The 24,723-nt window shown below is 45.0% G+C and overlaps 1 protein-coding gene across 8 annotated transcripts in view; it reads left to right on the top strand.

Annotated features, from left to right (window-relative positions):
• The window catches only part of LOC147882731 (C2 domain-containing protein / GRAM domain-containing protein), a 79,990-nt gene that overhangs the window by 34,083 nt on the left and 21,184 nt on the right, over nt 1-24,723 (top strand). For all 8 annotated transcript variants that reach the window (XM_087400329.1, XM_087400332.1, XM_087400330.1 and 5 more), the window contains 7 exons: nt 7,024-7,147; nt 7,278-7,394; nt 14,937-14,966; nt 15,073-15,172; nt 15,393-15,499; nt 19,808-19,963; nt 20,125-20,229. In XM_087400329.1, coding sequence (XP_087256455.1) covers nt 7,024-7,147; nt 7,278-7,394; nt 14,937-14,966; nt 15,073-15,172; nt 15,393-15,499; nt 19,808-19,963; nt 20,125-20,229 — 739 coding nt within the window. The remainder of the gene's footprint in view (nt 1-7,023; nt 7,148-7,277; nt 7,395-14,936; nt 14,967-15,072; nt 15,173-15,392; nt 15,500-19,807; nt 19,964-20,124; nt 20,230-24,723) is intronic.

The raw sequence follows: 24,723 nt of genomic DNA, 5'->3' as shown, positions 1-24,723 counted from the left end.
CTATACATGCCGAGTATGCATAAAAGCAATAAACCATATAGTGTTTTTAGGTTTGCCAAAGATGCCCCTTCAAGATTTATAGGGCTTGATGCTAGGCTTCCATGCAGGTGGCATATTGGAACCAGGCCTCTCGCGAGGGGTGTGGGTTGGCAAAGGGAGTGCTTATAGATTTCCATGATCCATGATCCATTCTCCACCACGACGAATCTTGGTGTGCCCTAACAAGTCAATTGTACAATGTGAATGAGCTGGAAAGTGTAGTCAACCCTCCAGAGTCCATCCTGTGTCTACAAGCTAGGTGTAGCTCCCATCTAAGGAGAGTGATGGGCACAGTACATGAAAGGATCTGAAGATAGGCTTTGGAGGGTCTGTCAAGGGCCAGCGTTAGGTCTATTTATGCCCAATCTTAGGGTTTTCTTGAGGTCTATTTTGAGAGCCTAGACTTGTCGCCTAGCTGACCAGCTGGCCTGCCCAGGATTGACCTATTTTGGTGCCCAGTAGACCATGAGGTCAGGTGAGGATGGTCTCTGAGGTTGTTTGTGGCTGTCCAGCTGCTTGTTGAGGTTCTATGCCAGTTGGGAACAGGTTTCTAATATGCTTCACATAACCAACGGGTGTCCAATTGGTGCTGCATGCAGGGTGCTATGTTGTTAGAATATGGTTCCAACTACCAACTATCTTATCACTCTAATACTATATAGGATGTACTTATGCACGTAAGTTGTATCTCTATAATCCAATGTGTTTACATTTGATTATAGAGATACATGTAAGTTGTATGTACTATGCATGTACGCTGTATTTACATTGGATTATTTGTGCACGCGTGTGTGTATATAGATGGTGGTGTGTGGTCTGTGGAAATTGTGACCCTGCTCAGCCCTGGCTCCGGCCCCTGCTCAGCCCTGGTTTGGCCCCACCATAGCCTGCCCTGCCTTCCAGTTCAATCTGCCTCTCCTTGGAGCGCTTCCCTTCCACATTTTTTTGAATTTAAATTCTCTTGGACTGCTATCACATGATCCTTCCATTTACCTCCGCCTTCTCTCTATGTGTGTGTGTGTGTGTGTGTGTGTGTGTGTGTGTGTGTGTAGGAGATCCTTTGCATGACAAGGAACGGCATTCCTTGCTTTGGCCTGGACAAATAATGTAGCTTGCGCAGATAGTCAGATATCTTGGTCATCCTTTGGGGTGGAAACTGACTTGCAGACAACAGCTGGACTAGGTGCTTTAGAAACTCAAAAGAAACTGGAATACTGGAAACTGGCTACTGGCCCTTACATGTTCGTCTGCGAATTGTGCAATGGCCTATATTCAGTTCTATCTGCCTTTGATGATGTTTACCAAGAAGGACATCAACTCTTTTATGTGTGCTATTATGGAACTCTTCTGGAAGCTGCATCATCATCACAAGGCTCTTAGGCTTCTTTCTATGGAACATTTATGCACTTTAAAAATGCATGGGGGCTTGAATATTCTTAATATTCACCTGCATATCCTGGCCCACAAGAGAAAAATGATGTTCCAACTCATGCATACTGATCAGCCCTGGGCTGTTATGGTTTGTCATTTGCTATTGCATATTAATACTACAATATATGGTTTTTGGTAGCCAACACAATGGGATTTCGTCCTTGGGCACATTCATGGCAAAATTCGGGACTGTCCCTTTGTCACGCGGATGCTTTTTGACTGGAAAAGCATACTCTCACAACTGAAATGGAGTGATCGGGTTTCTCTGGATGGTAACTCACTGCACGCTGAAAGTATCCACCGGTCAAAGGATTTTGTTGCTCCACTGCCCTTATTTTATATGGTCCAGGGGTATTCGTCTTGTGGCAGATGTATAGGATGACACAGGGATGCATTCGCTCCTACTGGTGTTTGCTTGCTCAAATGCTTCAAGATTTCAGCTAGTACCTCCCCTTCAGCTTGAAGATCGCCTACGTGACTGGGTGCTTGTTTCAGATTTCACTACTTGACATCCTATTCCTTTGACATCTCTTACGGCGCTAGTATGCAAGGTTCTCTTGCCTTTCCCCTGGATTACAACCCGTGCAAACCATGTGTGGTCTATGAGGCACATGAAGGAACATGGTGGAAAGAGGGAGAGAGAGAGGGTAGGCTAGGGAGAGAGGAAGTGATACTCAAAAGGAGACATAATGAAATGGAAATGAAATGACTAGAGCAATGAACAAAAATGAGAGTACTCACATGTAGACTGAAGAGCTTGTAGCTTGATACTTGATTTTTGACACTAGACAAGTACAACTCTTATATAAGAGCACACACACACATATGAACACCTATGCATATGGTATGACTCCCAATATGACACGTGGCATCCATAGAACTCACTAGACTATAAAACACCCCCTAGACACCTAGTACACTCATTTTTGACTCACTTTGGCATCATATTCCAACACCCCCCCATGAAGGCAAGGTGAGAGACTACTGGAATGGAACCAAGAACAGAACATGACAATGACGGCCATCAAAACTGTGCATGCCGGTCTAGAACTAGACATGGTTCCCACACAATCTTAGAGGCAAGTGAGCATAACATAGAAAGCTCATCTAGCATGGCTCAGAGGCTCATCATGCATGGATGCATGATCAACTCAGAGGTCTAGGTGACCAATGCACCAACATCCTGGAACTCTCAAGCCAGGCATGATAAACAAATAGACCTATCAATGCCAATACATGGCTCCCACAGTACATTCCCCTCTTGACTCTAGGGACTCACTAGAAACATTGAGTCACACACCATAAAAGAACTACATCATTTTAGGAGGACTATCCAAGGCACAGTATCTTTATTGACTCTTCAAACTTTCATTTTAGAGGGACTACTCAAGGCAGAGAACCTTTAACTCAAACATATAAAAAATATAAAAGATTTCATTCATTTTATGCATAGCAAGGGCAGAGAATCCATGAGCCCGAAGTAGCTACCGCACAAGAGTGTGCACATCCTGATGCGAAGAAGTATGTCGGTCAAGAACTAGGCGAGGATGCCCTCGAATGATGTGTCGATGAAGGCCATAGGAGCAGCTACCAAGGGAGATCACGTCATGACTCTCAATGTGCCGATCGGAGAGTCACCGAATGCACAGAAGAGGCTCAAAAAAATGAGTGAAAGTGCTCAAGGGAGCTGCCCAGTTGAAGATGCAAATCATGGGCAGCTCAAATCAGATTCGTGAGCACCAACAAATCGGGGGCACCCGCGAATTGGGAGCAAAGTGAGGTGTGAAAAGAGTATTCCCTGCTGTCGGAAGCCTTAAGTCAATCTACTGGAGTGTTGGTACAGTCGAAATGCCTTGTGGATAAGCTTGGGAACCTCAAATCACTGGTGGAGGTCACGGGAGTCCAAATCTGAGCAAAAAATGCCAAAAAGTAGCCTAAAACTGCTCGGAATTGCCTTCTGACAAGTGTACGGACTCCTGGCACTGTCGCGCATCCGCTTGCAGAGGTCTGTACAACTGTACGAACAAAAAATAAAAAAAATTTCCCCCTCGAAATGGTGCGGGACAGGGTCGTTTATGTTTGGGCAGTGCCGAAATGTGAAAACACGTCAAAATCGGACCTCAAAAGGTCAAAAAACAGCCGCTGGATTGCTCCAAAACAAGTTTTTGGCGACCAACTGACGAGGAATGTCCGCCAATGCTGAGAGAGAACCACGAACTGATGCGGGAGTGAGCTGAACTCACAAACGAGGACTAGGAGCAATCACTAGGACACCAGAGTACTTGATGGCGAGGAACCATGGCGAGGCTAAGGGAAGGGAGGCTCTACCTTAGAGGAGAGGGGAGCTTCCATTTGTGGGCTTCTCTCATCCCCTCTAGATAGAGCAAGAAGAAGGGGAAGGTAGGAAGGGAGGCTTTGATACCACATAAAGGAACATGGTGGAAAGAGGGAGAGAGAGAGAGGGTGGAAGTGATACTCAAAAGGAGACATAATGAAATGGAAATGAAATGACTAGAGCAATGAACAAAAATGAGAGTACTCACATGTAGAAAGAAAGAAAGAAAGAAAGAAAGTTTATTAAAGTCTTCGGAAGACCAAAGAGCTTGTAGCTTGATACTTGATTTTTGACACTAGACAAGTACAGCTCTTATATAAGAGCACACACACACATATGAACACCTATGCATATGGGATAACTTCCAATACGACACGTGGCATCCATAGAACTCACTAGACTATAAAACACCCCCTAGACACCTAGTACACTCATTTTTGACTCACTTTGGCATCATATTCCAACACCCCCCATGAAGGCAAGGTGAGAGACTACTGGAATGGAACCAAGAACAGAACATGACAATGACGGTCATCAAAACTGTGCATGCTGGTCTAGAGCTAGACATGGTTCCCACATGATACATTTGCTCTTCAAAGGCTTTGTTCAAAAGCCTTCATACTTCTCACCGCATGCATTCTTTGCATCGGGTGTTGTGTCAGAATGGCTCACGGACGATGAATTGACAACCGCTTGATGATGTTGTGCAGAAATACTATTTTGATATGTTTGCAGCCCCTCCTCCTACTTTATCTGTAGGGGTTGATGCCCAGAATGTTTTTCTTCGAAATATCTGGAAGCGCATAAGCTTGATCTGCCTTTTACTGATCAAGAATTAAAAGCAGCATTGTCTAAGTTGGGGCGCTCTAAAGCGCCAGGTTGGGATAGCTTAACAGTTGAGTTTTTTGTTGAAGCTGAGCCCTGTTCTGTTGCACATGATTAATGATGCTTGGCTCTTTGGCACTGTGCCTTCATCATGGACAAGGGATTGCTGTGGTTGATACCAAAAAAGCCCCTATGACATTTTTCAGACTGGCGGCCAATTACACCGATGCCCATTGCAAATGTTAGGGATCTTATGTAGGCACTTGATTTATTTGGCCTAGCAGCTGGGCTCAAGTGAATTTCACTAAATCCAAACTTCTACCTCTGCGTGAGTGATTGGCATCGCCTTTTGTGGCATGGCCTATTGCTCCCTCCTGATTAGGTGATGCGTTATTTTGGATGGCATATCTCTTTGCTGCAAGAGAGATTTTGGGTACAAAAGATTTTTCATAAGCTAGAATATTGAAAAATTGTCTACTTGGCTCCTGCATGTTGCCTTCGGATTGTGCAGTCCACTCTTATGGCATACGTGCAGTTTCATTTGCTGCTTATTCTGTGGTCCTCTATGGACATTCAAAATTTATCACCAAGGTTTTTGGCGCATCAGACATGATCGAAAGGGGCTCCATCTTCTCAAATACAATTATGTTTGTTCGCCCAGGATGCATGGGGGGTTTGAGCATTCTCACACTGTTGATTTTCCTTTTAGAGCAACATCAGCCATGGGCTATTATGCTTTCCTGTATGGTTGGCTCTCTTCGAACATAAGCGAAGAAGAAATGCCAAAATAAGTACAACAGTGGACTTACCAAGGTCTATGATTTTAGGCCAGGACAGCTAGCTCTCTAACATGATGCCTGCCATGCCTTGTTCTCAGCCAAATTTCAAAATCTTATTTTGGGACCAATCCAAATCCATGACCCAGACCATAACAATACTGTTCAGCTCGAACAGATGGATGCAAATTTATTCTCCACCCAAACTGACATAAACAAGATAAATCATACAAGAATGGATGAGAAAGATGGCCCAAACAATCGCGTCCACCCACGTGTCCATTTGTATAGTGCTATTTGTTTCCCTATTCAGTACATGCATCTTAGGGAACATAGAATGTGAGGATATAAGACTTTCCTACGGAGTCTAGGGATTATCGTCTTATTGAGACCGGTTGACTCTATATTGAAACCTATTTGAATTATTTGAAGGGAAATTCTGGGAGCAGAGTCAGTGTTGTGATACTTTGCGCTCTTAGAAAGAAATTTACTCTGGGAAAAAACAGTGTGAATAATTTAAAATTGGATGTGTTATTTCGCTGAGAAGATACTTGGAAGAAGCTTTAGTAGAGGAAACATGACGATTTTGAATCTTGTTGCGGCTATCTAGACTTACTCAAAGATCAGGTCTTATTGAAATTTGAGACTGCTGGACTAAGAAGGGGTATGTTGAGGGACTCAGTCAATCTTTTGATCTTTTAATTTGTTTGGATGAAGTTATTGCTAACTCTGGAGGGCACCACTGAGATCATTAAAAGAGGCATTGCCATTGAACTCTGGCTGAAATTTCATGTCTTCTCATTTCTTCTTGAATTAAACCAACTATTATCAAAAATAGTAAAGGGAGACCTGAATATGCACCATAATTTTCCTAGTACCCTGATATATTTGTGGTCTTCAAAAGTTCCATAATCTCCAAAGGTTTCCTGTTGTTCTTTAGAGATATCCCTAGTTTTTTGGCTAGTACATTTAATATACATTTATCTTGTCCAGTAAACAAGAAAATAATTCGAGGTGGATGGCTTTTACTCAACCCCAAGGTATAAGAAGCCCAATGTTCATTGCCCTGTAGTGTGGCTTGCATCGCATTGGCGTTAGGAGCTCTGTTACGAGTTTCTTTTGCATTGATGACAGATGGAGACGTTCTTATAAGCTATGGTTTCAGCTACCACACTTAAAACTTGTCTTTCGTCATAAGCTTTTTACCATCTTGACCACATCCCATATTTGTTGGGAGTGAATTATGCAGCTTGGTCATGTTTGTTTAGCAATTCGCTTAACAAGGGCTTGAAGTGAAGCCTTTTGAGGCCAAATCTGTAATATTCGAATACTTGTGGCTTAACTTCTTTCCTGATGGCTGCTTGTTTATGGTATCTATGTATGGGTCATATGTTTACACAGTAGTTGTCTCTTGAAAGACATTTTTTGCACACGAGGAATTCCTTTTGCTCATCTTAAACCCTTCCCCCTCAAGCATGAATGTAGCTAGTGTTATCTCCTTGTGCAGTCAAAGTTGTAACTTATGGCAACATTTTCTTTAAGCTACCTTATCATAGGCTTTCTCAAGGATAAATTTTTGTGAAATCTGTTTTACTTTTCTCTGTGACCTTAATGTAGGAGTTTAAACGGGTTTGCTGGAGCTATTGCACGGCGGAGGTTGTCTCTAGATAAGCCAGTGGCAACAGAGGTTCGGACAAAACCAGGGCCACTACAAACAATCTTTCATCTACCCCCTGATGAGGTCTTTTACTTCTATTTTGTTTTGGTTGTTATCTTCTCTCTGTTGTATTTCCAATTTCATACACTATTCAAGAGCAGCTATTTTCAGATTGAATTTTTGTAACTGTAAATTGAGATTCTCCTTATTTCAGGTGGTTGAGTACAGTTATTCTTGTGCTTTGGAAAGGTCCTTTCTGTACCATGGCCGCATGTACGTATCTACCTCAAACATCTGTTTCCACTCCAATGTCTTCGCCAAACAAATGAAGGTGTGTTGCCTTTCAGTGCAAGAAATTTGAATTCCAAAAATAGAGAGTTGATTAGGCTCTTCTCTTGTTGTCTTTGGATTGTGTTGACCTGCATTTCCTTTCATAGATAAAAGAAGGTGAACCTTACCTTCTCATTTTTAAGGCAATTTTGAAAGTATTCTGTTTTATGAAAATATATATATTATGCATTGGGATTTGGTTCTTTGCTGGATACAAAATTCTTGAACTATGAAATTGACATTAGTGTGACCTTTTTGTGTGTGAGCTATTTGCATTGTATATCAAAGAAACTGTCACATGGTGTAAGCTGACTTCATTTTCTTGCCGTGTTAAGTTTCAAAGCATTCTTGCATTCATTGTCTAAGCACCCATTAGTGCTGTTTCATCTGAGTTGTTTGTGCAAGACCATAAAGATCCATTTTACATTTCTTGTTGTGCACTTTCATCCATGTTAACAACTTTGTGCATTTTCATCTGAGTTGTTTGTGCAAAACCATAGAGATCCATTTCACATTTCTTGGTGTCAATGCTTCGTAATGTCACTAACATGTTATACAATACTCAATTATTATAGATGTGTGAATCTAGGACTCACCTCATAATTCTGTGTTGTCACCATAGTCATTCAAGCATGGGGTTTATATAACGTTGGGATTTGTCTTTGGCAAACATTTTGTCCTCTTGTAAACCACAAGGTATGCATAGGTCGGACTTGTCCATGCCAAAAGAGTGAGCTCGAGGCTTTAAACTGTTGTTGTCTAATGCCCAAAGTGGTGGATGGCCTCTTTTTTGTAGTCTACATATTAACCGCTTAGGAAACCTTATGATAGGAAGCCTTGGTCTATCTAGCCTAAGAGACTTACTCATGTACAACATTGATAGCTAGCAATGGTTAAAAAACGCCATATGTTGGCGATAATAGTAGCACTTTCCAAGATGAAGTAAATATGCCTGCTATTGGTAAAGTACTGGTAGTGGTACTCAGCAAGGATAGAAATGGGGAAAGTATACCTTAGTAGATGGATATCTACTTTATCAGAGTAGAATCTGTATTCCGGATGATAAAGACAGTAGGCACTAATTGTTATTTGAGGGTTGTGATGGTCTGAGTGTGGGACATCTGAGCATTTAGAAGACTTATTGAAAACACAATTCTTTTGGCCTAGTATGGATATGAACATCCAAGATTATGTTATCAAGTGCCACAAGTGCCAAAGTTAAATAAGTTAGAACATCTTAAGCTATGTACTTAGTGGCATCTATTATAGATTTGATATGTGGAAAGTATCTTTATGGATTTTATTATTGATTTATCAAGAACACATAGAACTCATGACTCTGGGTGGGTTATTTTGATAGATTGACCAAGGTGGCTCATTCCATTCCAGCAAGAAAAAAGGCCAGAGGAGTTTTTAGATTACGTGGTTTACCCACCGATATTGTTATTGATCAGGATAGTAAGTTGATAGCCATTTTTGGGAGGGTTGTCTTTCACAAGTTGGAGATTAAGCTAAATATGAGCACGTCTGATTATCCGTAGTCGAATGGTCAAACAAACTGTTTCAATCAAACTCTGGAAGATATGTTGCGTGCTTATGCTAGAAACAATCGACAAAGAAATTGAGAAGAGCCTCTGCCGATTTTAGAGTTTGCATATAATAGTGATAAGCATTCAGCTTTAGATTTTAGTCCATGTATGTTGATGTATGTATTTCAGCCTAGAGCTCCATCATGTGTAGGCCCTAAGAGAGAGGATGCAACCGTTCAAAGACTTTCTCTAGGACATGCATTGGATATTGAGGCATGCCTTAAGAAAGGTTGAGATAGAGCTAAATTCTATGTAGATCCACGTAGATGCAATGTGGAATTTTTGAAGAAGGAGAAAGAGTATTTTTTGAGATTACCGGAGTCCTCTAAAACCCTAAAGATTGTTGAATGTCCTAAGTTGCCTCTAGGTATTGTGTGCATTCACTTCAGAGTATTGATAAGCTTGCTTACAAGGTAGCCTTACTAGAAGGATGTATGGTGCATTCAATATTCATGTATGTCATTTGAAAAAGCAACAACTCCTTGACAAGAGAGCCTTGTTTTTTGCATCCCCGGCCTCATGAGCTGGACCATAGTCAGTTGGAACGTGCATGGGCTCCATGACCGTGCTCATAGTCAACCGCAGTACTAGATCCTTCGGTAGGAGCTGTAGAGGGCAGCGGTAGGGTGGACAATGGACATCCTTTTGATTTAAGAGCATATGTTCTCAGCATTAGACATTAGATAGCGACACCACCTCCTCCCGGGGAGAGGCCCGGAGGTGTGGTCCCCTGTAGTAGGATGGAGCGGAGGGGTTTGCATCTCCGTCTCATAGACAATGGTCTAGAGGTTTATGATCAGGCCAAGCTTATCCCAGGACGGGTAGTTTGGATGGGAGAGTCCAAGATTGGGATCCTGAACGTGTATGCCCATGCCCCAGCGTGCAGACAACACCGTCCATCCTTCTAGAGGAGGCTGACAGAGTGTCTTTAGAATGTAGACTCTTGGATTGTTGGAGGGGACTCCAACAACATGGAGTTTGGGGAGGACAAGAAGGGTGGTGCCTCCTTCTCTGAGATGCCAGCAGCAGAGCGGAGCACTTGGGAGTAGTTCATCTTCATGATCAATGGCAGAGATCCGTGGCGAGAGCCAAATTACAACAGGATACCTGGCAGCAGCCTCTTCTCTTTCGGACAGAGGAGACATGATAGATTGCTTGAGAGGCTAGACCGCTTCTATGTTGGGGACTGGGCACTGCACAGGGGCGGCTCTACTGAGATTCTGGCAGGCACCACGATGTTAGATCACTCTCCAGCAGTAATCCACTTAGAGCAGCCCCGCCAAGGTCTTCCTAAAAGGGGGTCTGCATTCTAGAGGACCTCCTGTAGGACGCGGAGATTCAGCAGGTCATGGCAGAGATTTGGCAACAGTTAGAGAGGGCACCTTGCGAGGGCTGGGCTTCGTGGGTGGCCGACGTGATCCAGAGGAGCAGTGAGGAGTTGCAGGCTCATGCCCTTAGACGGAGGAGGGCCCTTCACAAGCGCAAGCGGGCACTGCGGAGAGACCTTGCCTCCATAGAGAGACTCAGGGAGGACCCAGGATCCCAGTGGCTTAGTGACAGGTTTGAGAGTGTGCGCCTTGAGCTTCAGGTTACGGAGATTTGATGGGCTGAGTTCTCCTATCACTCCTCCCGAGCCCGGTGGGTACAATAGGGGGACAGGATGACGAAGCAGTTCTTTAAGACCACTGGGCCCCGATCGGCAGGCTTGCAGTTGCAGCATCTACGGGATCCGCAGGGCACCATGCACTCTGATCTGCAGGAGATTTTAGACTTGACCACATGCTTTTATAGCTAGCTCTTTCAGACGGAGAGGATGACTTCGGCTTGTCTTGTGGCTCGTGAGTTAGTTTGGGATCACGTTCCGATGGTAGTCTTGCAGGATTTGTGCAGGAGTTTGGAGGAGCCTTTTACGGATGAGGAGCTTTGGGAAGCCCTCAAGGCTCTCTTGACCCAGAAGTGTCCTGGCGAGTATGGCTTGACTCCGGCCTTCTTCCAAAACTTCTAGGAGATTATCTTCACCCCGCTCAGGCTAGCCTGTAAGGAGATCTTGACACGCGCTCCCTTCCTCAGTCCCTGAGCAGGGGGTGGATTTGTTTGATCCCGAAAGAGGGAGATGGGTCAGACATCTGGCAGTGGAGACCAATCACTTTACTTGATACTGCATACAAGATCCTCGCCAAGATCTTGAGTTTGCGGTTACGGCCTCATTTTACTAACATCATCCTCGACACACAGATTGGGTTCGTTTAGGAGCGCAGCATCCTGGACAACATCTTCACGTTTTGGGAGGCAGTAGCTTGGTCCAGGGAGGAGTCACAGCCGTTGTCCGTCCTCTTGGATTTTGAGAAGGTTTACGATAGGGTGGAGTGGTTTTTCTTGGAGGGTACTATGCGGAGATTGGGTTTCTCAGGCAGATGGATTAGAGGAGTTTTCTGCGCTTTATGCGGGGAGCTCTAGTCAGATGCTTATCGGTGGGACACACAAGCGAGGCCTTTCCTCTCTCGCTCGGTCTGGCAGGGCTGCCCTCTCGTTCCCTTCCTCTTCTTGTTTGTGGCAGAGGCTTTGGGCTACTACTTGAGATCACAAGTGGTGGGCGTCATAGGGTTGAGGCTCCCAATTAGGAGGAGCTGCTAGACTCTGAGTTTGCAGATGACACGGCTTGTATGTAGAGGGCACCAGAGCGAGCTTGGAGAGAGTCAAGGGAGCCCTGGCTATCTACTGTGAGGCCTCGGGTGTGCAGATCAATTATACAAAATCCATAGGTTTCTTCACAGGCTCTGAGGAGACACAGGAGATTCGAGATTGGGGGAGTGACTTTGGCTTCCGCTAGATACCTCGGGGCCTAATAGCGAGATACCTCGGATGCCAGGTGGGTATCGATATTACAGCAAAGCAGCAGATCGCCCCGGTCCTCGAGAGTGCGCAAGCTTCTCTACTGGAGCTGGGCCAAACTCTCCCTAGCGGGCCGTGCCTTAGTGGCAAACGAGGTCCTTCTTGCCACGGCCTGATATATCGCCTCCTGCTGTGTTTTCACAGAGGGTGCATTGGGCAGCTCCGATGGTTGGTTCTGAACTTCCTTCAGGCAAGATCGGAGGACACCAAGAATACTAGAGCTCGGGTCGCTTGGCAGGCGGTGATCGTGCCGCAGGCATTGGAAGGCTTGGGTATCATTGATCCGGAGATGCAGAGCATAGCCCTCTTGGGGTAGTTGGTTGTGCGCGGCCTCACCCCAGGTGCAGAGCTTTGGAAGCTCCTCTTACAGCAAGGGCTTCTCAGGAACACCCCACGCACTGGGGGACAGTGGCAGCATTCGCACAGATGGATCTTTTCAAAGGCCCCCCTTCCAGGGAAGGGTTCCCCCTTGATGAGGAGCCTCCATAGGGTCTGGTAGAGATTAGCAGGGGGCCTCATTCGTGCTCAGCCCAGATGTAGAGAGGAGTTTGAGCGTCAGTCCCTTGTTTGGCACCCGAAGATTAGGGATCAGGATGGATGTATGCTCCGGCAGCTGACTCACATTGGTTGGGCACAGTGGGAAGGTGGACCTGCCAGCTCCTTTGGCAGGTGGAGCAGATTATCCATGGAGGCAAAGGCGAGGCTTGGCGCCTTAGTACATTTGCGAGGGGGAGGGCATCGGATGAGAGAGATTGACCTAGCCATCCCTGAGTCTTGGTGGGAAGGACTTCGTGTGTGGATGGACAATAGATGGTTTGGTCAGTTTTCTCGGACTGGTGTTCCCTTGAGGATGATGATGCAGCGATGCAGCACACAGCTTGGTTTTTTCTTTGTAGGACCTGGAGGCCTACTCTAGGCACTCACTGTGAGAGACCTAGAGATGGATGGGAGTCTGGATGGGATTCATTGGCAGATGATTAGAGTGGTGGGACGTTTAGGGAAGGAGTGGCACATTGATCCTCCCAGTATCCCAGAGCAGGATGCCCCAAGATGGCGCCTTTGGCTTTGGGAGGGTAGGTCCTTGAGGGAGGTCTAGTGGGATTCGAGAGAGTGGTTTTGGCCCTCCAGGGGCAGCCTTGCTGAGCAGGTGGACGAGGTGCCCTTCTTTTCCTACACCACACGGATTGGCAGGAGGCTTCAGATGGACTCTTCGACTTGGACCCCTTTGAGGGAGAGGCAATGGGTGGCCCAGAGAGTGCCCCAGGAGGTCCGTTCTAGGTTTTGGTTGCAGCCGAGAAAGATCTCCTACTTCTTCTGGTTGGCCACTTGCCCATCGGCTCGTGGTTGGAACAGATACGGGTGGAGGGGCAGTGTCATTGTTGCTCTGCTGGTTTTCTGGAGACGATCCCTCACTGTCTCTGGAGCTGTCGCAGCGCAACGAGGATTTGGATGGGAGCCCTCAGGATTATGACCCGTATGCAAAGCCTTCAGAGGGTCTACACATGGGGGATGGTGGCCTAGTTGACTAAGGGAAGACACACGTTCTAGATTGATGAGGTCTCCCCAGCTTACTGGATACAGGGTCAGAACATTTTGAGGATAGAGCTCCATAAGGCGGTCCCTCCTGAGTCTTGATAGCCTCGTTCCTCATTCTCCTCCGGAGGACAGCATATGGGAGGTAGTAGCGAGTATCGCGGCGTGGAACATTTGGGTTGTTCGCTGCAGTTTGGTGATGGGTGAGCATCAAGTTCCACCCTCGGCTACCTTGGTCGCCATCTAGCAGGATATCATCTACACCCTCCGCTCCACTTGGGAGTGTGGGACCCTATGCTCTAGGGCGACTGAAGCATGTCTTGATGTGATGCCCCAGATGTGATTCCTGAGGTATTATGACTCAAAAGATCTGAGGGAGATATCACCCATGGATACATGGATGTGAACTAGAGTCATTGACTATCCAAACCAGAGATGCACCACACTCTTTGTACACGATGTCACTTGACTTACGTCTAGACTCACGAAACCGACCATGGGACACCGCCCTAGATAGGAAGAGATCACATACTACTTCAAAGGAGAATTATTGGATAGGAGATGTCGAGATTGCGCACCAAGTCAACAGGAGACTAGACAAGTCAGTAGGAGACTAGGCACAGGCCCAATGAGCATTGGTCTTATCCAAAGTACCATCAATGTGGCATCCTAATATCAATTGCCTCACGCCAGTATATCCTATAGATAGAAGCAAAGGACACCAAGAGCAGATCTTAGACATGTTCTAGAGACACCACGACTCCAGATGGGACCCTAGTCAGCTCCCACGTCTAACACATGACACATTACGCAGGATAGGATATAATAGAAACTCCTCCTGACACACGGGTTTCTTTCCTGGAGTCATCAACAGTTTTCTCTTGATGGTGCGATAGACACCTCTAGTTCCGCCCATGGGGGTGTTCTCTCACGATGATTTCAATTTTTGTGGTATAGGTTTTTTTGGGCCCTAATAAAATTTTCTTTCTTTCATCATCATAGGAATTTTTTGTGACACATGAAGTTTCTTACCGGCAGTCCCTAGTTTTCATCAGTAGTTTTTCCTTGGTGGTGTGATACATAGCTCTAGTTCCCGCATGGTGGTGTACTTCCATAGTGATTTCAGTTTTTGAGGTCTCATATCTTTTTTGGCCTTCTATAGATGTTAAGAAATTCTTTCTTTCTCCTTTTGTGCGTGTGTGTGTGGGAACCCCCCTTTCCCTTGCACGCGCATGCGTACACGTACGCATGCACGCATGCGCGTGCACACGCACAAAACAAAGAAAACAAAAAAGGACGACCCAAATCCAGAAATTATGGAAAAGGGAAGCATCCTTTGGTTGCTGTTCTCCTGCGTCACTTGCCTTTCAATGGGAAATAATGAGACTTTTTCTATTTTAGACTAGATCATAAGAAAGTACCTCATTGCTATGTAAATTAGCAAAGCAACTGTATTTTTTGATATCTCATTTAGATAAGGGCTAGTTTATACATTTTTTAAACTTAAATTATGTTGTTTTGTGTTGAAGGTGGTGCTTCCATTTGAAGATGTGGAAGAGGTAAATTCATTTTTTAAATCTTTGGGGCAATTTATGTTTCTCAGATGTAACATTGTCTATTTTTTATGCTGTTTCTGCTTATGGTGGTACTGATTTCAATTTGCAGATAAAACGAAGCCAGCATGCATTTATAAACCCTGCAATCACCATAATTTTAAGAGCAGGGTCTGGTGGTCATGGTGTGCCTCCTCTTGCAAGCCCTGATGGTATGTATTAAAATGATTGATGCTTCCAAAGCCAGCTTTAGTTGGCGCATCATTTATCGACAGTCACAGCTCTAACAACCCTTCAGTCTGGGTATTGACTGTTGTTTGTTACTACATTTGCGAGTAAAGCTTCATGATTTTGTGCATTGAAATGGCACATATGACTTAAACTCAAAGAAAATTTGGGAGCATGCACAGACCAGTGTGAGCTGATTTGCAGGTCGTGCCAAATACAAATTTGCATCATTTTGGAATAGGAATTCTGCATGCAGAGGGCTGCAACGAGCTTCTAACAGATTCAAGGAATTTCAAGAGAAAGCTAAAAAGGTTTGTCTAGAAAGAATGCCATCTACCACTGGTCGATTGAAGCTTTCTTGATACTGGTTGAAAAAATCCATCATCACTTTATAGCTTAGGGTCTGTTAATTCTTTTGTGCATGTAACAGATCGTAACATTGTCACTTCATGAAGGTTATGGCCAAAGTCTTCCTACATCTGAGTTTGCATCTCAAAACAAGAAACAAAAATCTCTATAAATATCCGTGGAAGAATTATCAGGCTCTAATTTGTTATCAAAATTTTATACAGCTCAACTGCTTGCTGCAGCTCTAAGTAGGTACTCCATCGTACAGCCAACTCTATCAAATAAACAGGACCACAAACAAAGAAAGGCATATAAAGAAAAAAAGAAAGTAAGAAAGTCTATTAATGTCCACGGGAGACCAACAGGTCTATGGGACAGCATAAAGGAGGGAGAAAGAAAGAAAGTTTATTAAAGTCTTCGGAAGACCGATGGGTCTATGAGATTGTGAAAAACCTGGTACAAATGAGCTGTGGTGGTGGAGCTACTAAAACGAGCATCCACACCAATGTAAATGCAAAAATGCAGAATGTCAGTACTAAATCCTAAGTACAACATAGTCATGTCGGTAGTCGACTATCTCAACATCATCATCATCATCATCATCATCATCATCATCAGGACATCAGGGTGGACGAGGCAATGGGGGCATGAAATCGGCGACGATAGAGTGCTGTCGGCCACTCAAGGTGCAGCCTTAGCATGTCTCCTGGTCATAGCTCTGCGTCTAACCAGGGCTACTGTGACCCTTGTCGGGCGGGACCCGACTCTAAACAGTGAGGGGATGTCCCCAAGTGTGATCTGTGTGTCAACCCTCTGTCTGAGCTGTCAGGTCACAGGCTCCGGGTCACGGTCATGTCGAGGCCTCGTCCTGTGGTTATTAATGTGATCTGGTTGAAAAAACTCCGTGATAGAGCTCTGAGAGGGATCAGCCAAGGAAAAAGTCTGCTTGCTCCTATCTCCGTGCTCGCAGTATCCTCTCGCGGTGTTTGAGTGCCTCATGAACGAAACCTGCCAAACAACGTTGGTATGGGTAGGAGATGAATTGGGCCAAAATCACATAGTTGTCTCTGAAGAGGCAGTAGAAACGTCTGCGGATCTCATAGTAAACAGGACACCTGAAGTATCTAGGAGACTTAAAAGAGAGAGAGAGAGAGAGAGAGAGAGAGAGAGAGAGAGAGAGTCTTTTTCAAAGTCTTTGAAAGCCTGAAGTACCTAGGAGACTTAAAAAACCAAATACAAAAGCTGAATGGATGGTGCCTCTAAACTGGCCTTTGCACCCAAGACAAGTGCCACATAAACATAGAAATACTAGTACAAAAAATGTTTAAGCCCATGGAAACTGGTGTGTGGCATCGTTGCGGTGGTCCTGTAGATGCTGGCTGAGGAGTCGAGCCCCATGACAGACACTTCTACTATTTGGTCGCTATGTATGAGAGAGAGAGAGAGAGAAAGAAAGAAAGAAAGAAAGTGTATTATTGTCCACTAAAGGCCAAAATGGGCCCATGGGACATCAAGAACTCTGCGTACAAGATAGCACAAAATCAACGTGCCACAAAGAAGAGGCATCGTCGAATATCATCTAAGTGCTACGCAATACAATGCAAGTGAAAGTACATAATGTTAAATCTGAGCCTAAATACAAAGTAAACTAGATGCAAGGAAACTGCCCCTAGGTGCAAAATGGGGGGATGAGTACAATATGCCAATGCAAAGATACAAGTCCAGGTGTCACGGAGTCTGAGAACCAAAATAATACTGGAAATCCTGTCCATCGACTCTGCCTCCTGCTATGAGAGTACAAATCTGAGCAAAGGTGAGGTGAGCGGCTGGTGGGGCGAGATCTCCATGAGTAAGTCTCCTCTGAAAAGCTGCCATCATCTTGGATGAAGCGGCGAGAGAGAGAGAGAGAGTTTATTTACGTTTACGAAAGACCAAAGGGTCCATGAGACTGAAAACAAACTAGATACGAAAGCTAATAAAACCCAAGGCTGATGTCTCGGATGAGAAATAATAGGTGTACATTGCACTATTGTTGTGAGAGAAAACTCACAATGGTGAGAAAACTCACAATGGGGAAGCAAACACCAAGGACAATTGTTTTGGTTGTCTATCAATCCCTCAAGTGTCCTTTAGTGGATGGACCTGTGTATGTTGTCTGTGGGACTAACATGATTGGACGACTGAGGAGAGAAAAGAAGAGCTCGTCTGACAATGGATTAGGATCTGGCGAGAGCTCGCGTCTAGAGAGAAAATGATAGAACGTTGTTGTCATTCGGCCTGTTTGGGTCCCATCTTAGTCTTCGTGAGGTGGCCCGTTGTTTGGCAAGTGCTATTGTCAATCCAGTGGTCCATCTCCCCACGTTGAAGAAAAAGGATATGTCTGTGGCTCTCATGTGAGTGTCCATTTGGGGTCGGGTTTGGCGAGTCGTGTCCTCTGGCACTGTCCTAGCTTGGGTCACCGGAGAAAAAATCCATGATCGTGCTCTGACTAGGCTCGGCCGGTCTTCTCCTCTGTGCTCGAATGAGCAGACCTCTGTGTCTTTGGGCCTCAAGAAGGAAACTAGCCACCCGCCACTGATCTAGATGTGGCAGGAACTCTCTAAGTGGGTCGAAACCGGTACTGAAAAGACAATGGTGCCATCCACGGATCTCATAGTATAGAGGGCATCTAAAAGCATAGTGATCCTCTGTCTCGATCTCCTTCGTATCACATAAAGTGTTGATCCGTCTCTCACGTCGGATGTCCTTTTCTCGTCCTATCTCAACCCGTAGCTTGTGTGAAGATACTCGAAACTGACCCATTGAGATCCTCAATGCATGTGGGAGATGAATTTGGGTGTAGCCCGACGGCTCAATGAACCTCACCTCTGAGATCCGTAAGCAATGATCTCTGTAGAAGCTGAGTTTCACCAAAAGCTAAAAAAATCTTCGAGCCACAAGGTGGTTGTCTATCCGTTACCCAATTCAACTACGCTCCTGGTCACCACCATTTAGCAAAGACAAATCTGAAGGCTCACCGCCAAACCTTGTATGAATGTAGGCAATTCCAGATACAATGCCTATGTGACTCCTTTCCGAAGGCACGACATCGCAAACAAGTCACCTGTCTATGCATATATCCCAGCCATGTGCCCATTGCTAGGGCTTTGTGAGCTATCAAACAAAGAAAAGAGAGATCTGCCTAGGAATGGAAACTGTCCCATAGCATTTGGCAACAAAGTATGTGCCTCTCCCAATGAGCTGCTGATGCAGGTGTGCTATTAATCCTCTGCATGATGCTAGGCAAAGGGTTTGGCAGGTTATTCCTAAATCGGTAAAACCAGATATGAGGGCTCTACTTGATGCACCTATTGGTTAATCCTCCACATGACAGGTAGAGGGTTTGGCAGGTTATTCCTAAATTGGTAAACCAGATATGAGGGTTCTACTTCACCAATGTAGAGTCCATGACTGCTCTCTTTTCTCTTCATAAGGGCAATGCCCCTTCCCCTTTTTTCATCACCTGGGTATCGGTTTCTTGGCTCTCTCTTACAAGACCCCAGTTGTTCAGTTGTTCAAGAGGCATGGCTCTTCTTGGACTTTCTTGGTTTAATGTCGCTTACTTGAGCCATGCTCTCTATGCTGTTGCTTTCTCTCCATACAAACTTGCACATGCTTCAGTAGTGGACACTTGGTGGGAGATCATAGCGAGCATTTCAGCCTGGCATATCTGGAATCCAGATGCATAGGGGCACAAAATGGCTCCTAGGTCCACCACCCCTCTCTCGTTGGCCAATATTTGGACCGGACATGGTCCTTGCTCTCATGACCATCTGTTCTGATATGCAGGGGTCTTTGAGGGCCGCTATTGCCAGGATGTTTACTTTTCTTAGGGAATGGAGAGTTATCCCTTCTTTTCAGATATTAGTTACAGGATTGAGGTGGCACTTCTGGCCTCATTCCTAGCTGTTTGGTTTAGGGCTCTACCCTCTCAGTTTATTTTCATTCTATGCATGATGTATTTCTTGCCTTCAGCTCTTTGCTCTTAGGTGTTTTTTCCTACTTAAAAGAAGTCTTTCTCATCAGAAAAAAAGAGTAGGAAATCCCATGATGCAGTCTACTATGCAGCAACCAATGCAATGTGGAATACTGATACAGCAATTAAAAGCCTCCTCTTATGTTTGCAGCCATATATCCAGCTACACTCCTCATCTTTCTCTTTACAGGTTTTATGAATGGGTTGGAATAATTGGATAGGGTGGATTGTTGAGCTTACTCAATGTCTCTTGCAGGAACAACGTCAGTCTGAGCTGAGAGCCCACAGCAGCTCATTCAAGGAAAATGCAGCTGCTTTAGCTGTTCTGAATGCTGAATATGACCTATTACCGGAAGACATTGAAAAGGGACAGCCCTTCATCAAAGATGATGTGCTAGTTGAGGTTATAAAGGTCAGTTCAATCATTAATCCATGGCTGTAGGTCTATTCTTATTACTCCCACTTCTCCCCAAAAAAGGAATAATTAAACAGTGTCTGTATGGAGCAGGAAGCTTGTGTCTATTTTTGAATGTAAATGTTACTCATTGTGGACTGGAAATTTCATGAGTGCAGGACGAGTTCCCTTGTAATGTTGAGCAGTTTTTTAAGCTGTTCCTCAGTGACGACTCAACGTTTATAGAACATTTCCGAGCAGAACGGAAAGATACTGATCTCAAGGTTAGTGCTTTACAATTTGTTTACAGAACTATGAAGTATTCTGTAAAATTGACAGTAATTTATAAGGAAACAACTTAAAAAGCTCTGATAATCCAGTTGTCTTATAGAAGTAACGTCCGCTTACAGCCAGCTCAAAGCTGGTTTAGAGAACGACTCCAAAATTATTTCTACAAGGGAGATTAGATTGGGCAGAGTAGTATGATTGAGTTTCTCGGAAACCCTTTTGTTTATCCGTGACGCCACCCTGCCAGATTTGCAATCGGTAGCGAGGCCTTTGGTGCAATTCGGACCGCCGTTCGTATACCACAACCATGCTAACTTTTTACCTTCTGATGGTGTACCTCTTTCCATTCCATGATTATATCTGAACTGCTTGTAGAGTGCACAGCAAGGGGACCATTTTTTCCTATGAAATACTAACTAGAAGAAAAGGCATCAGGTCCCCCTGGCTGTGGAAATCCTGGCATAATTGGACTCTGGGGAGAAATAGCATGATGCAATGCATATATTTGTAGTCTAAGGTCTCCTAAATGGAACCTGTCATCAGCCTTCGGATTCTTCAAAGGGCGGTAGATCCGAAATAATGAGCAAATTACTTAATTACAGCCACTTAGAAAATTCAAGACAGCAAACAAATCAACTTCCAACACACAATCCAAGAGCTAGAATGCCCCTGGTCTGCACGAGACACCAGATTGGCCCCAAAATCATTGGCACCCCTTGCGGTATTTCTTTAATTATATTCAGAAAGATCAAAATACAGCAAAGCCTCGACTTTGCACAGCACCTGAGAGATCAATCAACTGGGTACTCAAGTAGCCTTACTGTGGCTGGCAAGGCATCAAAACCCAATGCGAATTCCATGGCTATCCTGGCAAAAACCTGTGGGCAATCTCAGGCAGGAGTAGGGCATCCACCAACAACCAAAATACCTAGTATCTGGCAACCTTTGGCTCAACCAAACCCTATCAAACTAGGCCAGCTAGGCAGAAACCAACAAGAACACAAGCCTGGAAGACTCCTGGCAACTAGCAACCAATCTATCCCCTGGAAGGCTTCAACCAGTAGGACAACAAATCCAAGCTGTCCCGGGCACCTGGAGAGGTGACTGAAGGGTACAACACCTGTAAAAGCAAGGCAAAAGCAACCCAACTCTCCTGCAATATGCTCGACCTGTCCATGCTGCTCCTGGAAGCTTTTGAAATAGTTGCGAATCAGCAAAATGCTCCTCTGGTAGGTTGTGAAATATCCACAAGTCCTGGCAATCCCAACGACTGCACTTGGGAACCTGCGAAATGCTCTCTTCTGCCTCTAGTCATGTGCAATTGATCCGAACAGCCCCAGACACCTGCAAATGGTTTCTGGCTGCTCCAGATGCCTGCGACTGGCTCTTGACAGCTCTAGAAAACTTGCAAAATCTCCTTGGCACCCTCTTGGTAACCTGCGACTGGAGCTGGAAGCACCCGTATGGGCTCTGGCAACCTGCGACTGGTGCTGGAAGGCTGGAATGAGCAAGTCGACCTGTTCTGGCAAGCATGCACTTGATTCCTGGCTGCTGGTGGTTGCTCTCTGGGAGTCCTATCCAAGCTTGCACATGCACATTGGAGCCCTCTTCTCTTGGAAAAGCACCCTAGCCCCACTTTTGGGTCACTGATGCTAAATTTAGCTAGGGGATTTTTACCCCTCTCGAAACCACTTATCCCTTGCCCTTGGCCCTAGGAATTAATGCACTAGGTTAGCCTTTTTACCACTGTAGGGCTTGGGTTGTCACATGTAAATTTAATAATTCGAACCATGCCGCCGTGACCTACCCCCCTCTTGGAATCCTAGAAAATGTCCTCATTTGCTGTCCAAGTGACATCAAGTGGTAAATTCTGAAAATTACATCCAAAACGTGGTAGACTCTGCCTTTTCCAATATTTTTGCACAAATACCTGCATCTCCAATAATGCAAAAGCAGCATTACGAACCAAAGTACAGCAAATATATATATCAGATGTCTCTGGAAATACCAAAGGATATCTGGAGAAAGACCAACAGATGCTTCCGTAACAACCTTTAGACAGGACCAACAGAGATATCTGTCCGAAAAGAAACTAGCAGATATATAATATGGTAGAGGTGCACATAACCAATCATATACATCCAATCCTGCAGTGACTAGTACACTGATCATAGGCCTCACGGCAGAAACACTGCCAGCAACCAATACCTTAGGTGATACAATCGGTTTCACCAAGCGACCTCATGATATCTGATGAGCTGTCTGAACCAAGGGAGTAGAAGTGCTATCCCCCTCTTGAGCACCAGGAAATGCTCCAACCTACGCTCTACTGAGGCTCAATGACCCATAACCACAGGTTGCTCTATCTGAAATGCATCTAGGTAGAGCTGCAATACCTTAGGTGATTCTGCCAGTTCACCCTCTTCCATCCACCTCACATCCAACGCTGGGTGATTCTGAAATTTAACCAAGTAGCGACGGGAAATTCTACCCTTAACCTTTCGTTCCTCATGTGCCAATATCTGTTCGGGTACCAGAATCTCATCCTATTCCTCAACTTCAGGATGTTCCTCTAGAGGTATATCTTGTGACACATCACCCTGGAACGGTTTCAACAAGCTCACATGGAAGGCATTATGTATCCTCCTGACACATCCCAGCACTCCTGAAACCCCTGATCTGCAAAACATCCACACACAACATCAGAACTGAGCAGGCTGCTCACCACCCAAACGTGACATCTACGGGATGTGATCCCGAATCAGAAAATGTCCCCTCCGAGCCACGAGCTGAGCTACTGGCACGAACTCCCAATTAGATCCAAACCAGCCTGGTGTCCCATACCACCAGGTGGCGCTGTGAAGCCCTGGATCTGCCACTGGGCCTTGGGCTACGCTAAGATGCAGGCGCGCGTCCGCGACTCAATCCAGGATCAGACCTTGCACCTGGGAACGAGACTTGCTCCCAACTGCACACTGAGAACTGAACCCCCTGGGCCTCTTTTATAGACTCGGGCCCCTGGCGCCAAAAATAGCGAAGACCTATAAATAGTTCGTACCCTTGCCACTCAACCCGAGAATCAAGCCTGCCTAGCTCTAAGCCTCCCCAGGCTAACCTGAGCTAGTTCTGTGTACCTAGTACACGTCAGATACCAATCCGTGCACATGACATACTCCCCCTCCTCTAAGAACTCACTCCTGAGTTCGCTAAGAAATTTGGAAATGTTCTTTGGAGGTTTTGTAATGTCTCCCCGTGATAGTACGATTACGAATCTGTCTTTCACGAAATTCAAGAATACACTCAGGTTCGTGAGGAATAAAAGTCAAATCTGTAACTTCTATAATCTCATGAGGAGAAACAAGTTGATCATCTGCACCCAAGACTTCTTTCAGTCTACTGACATGAAAGACTGGATGTACTTTAACATCAGGAGGCAATTCTAGTCGATATGCAACTGGTCCAATTCTTTTAATGACCTTGAATGGGCCACAGTATCTGGGGGATAATTTCGGAACCAAACCAGTACTTAGGCTCTTGGATTCCTTAGGAATTCTCAAATATACCATCGTTCCTTCAGAGAACTCTCTGGGTGAACGATGTCTATTAGCATAAAATCTGTCCCGATCTTGGGCACTTCTAATAGACTCCTTGGCAAACTGCAACATTGCCTGCATATCGAGCAAGAAGTTCTTAGCAGCATCATTTTGAATCCCTTTTAATCCAACCATAACTGGTGACTTAGGTTGAAACCCGTACATAAGCATAAAAGGACTGTAACCTGTACTAGAATGCTTTGCACTGTTGTAAGCAAATTCAATCATAGGTAGATAATCTTCCCTTGAAGATTGTCTCTTAGATACATATGCCCGAAGCAATTGGTTGACCTTTTCTGTACTGCCATCGGATTGTGCATGATCCGAGGAACTCATACTTAGAGTAGTTTCTAACTTCTCAAAAACAAGTGTTCAAAAGTTACTTGTAAACTTTGAGTCCCTGTCACTGACTATGTCAGATGGCAAACCATACAGCTTGAACAAGTGGTCCACAAACTCGTGAGCCAACTGAACAGCTGAAATAGTTGTTCTTGTAGGTAAGAATCTAGCCATTTTTGTCAAACGGTCGACTATGACCCAAATAGAGTCATGACCCTTGCGCGTTCGAGGTAAACCAGTAATAAAATCCATGGAAATACTTTCCCATTTATTACCAGGAATCTGTAATGGCTGTAATAAGCCCGCGCTTCTAAGGCGTTCTGCCTTAGTAACCTGACAAACTCGGCAACCTACTTAGTTCTCAATAAATGCACGCATCTTAGGCCAATAAAAGGTATGCTTCACAAAGGACAGAGTCCTATGTATACCCGGATGTCCAGCACTAGGAGCATCATGACACTCCCAGAGAATCTTGGATTTAAGGTCCAGAACATCAGGCACACAAATCTTTTCATTCCGGAACAGCAAGCCATACAGCTTGAACAAGTGGTCCACAAA

This window comes from Dipteris shenzhenensis, chromosome 29 (genome assembly GCF_047967505.1).
Source record: "Dipteris shenzhenensis isolate YYH24624 ecotype China chromosome 29, Dip_SZ_1.0, whole genome shotgun sequence".
Classification (NCBI taxonomy): Eukaryota; Viridiplantae; Streptophyta; class Polypodiopsida; order Gleicheniales; family Dipteridaceae; genus Dipteris; species Dipteris shenzhenensis.
This window is presented reverse-complemented; position numbering and strand designations above follow the sequence as displayed.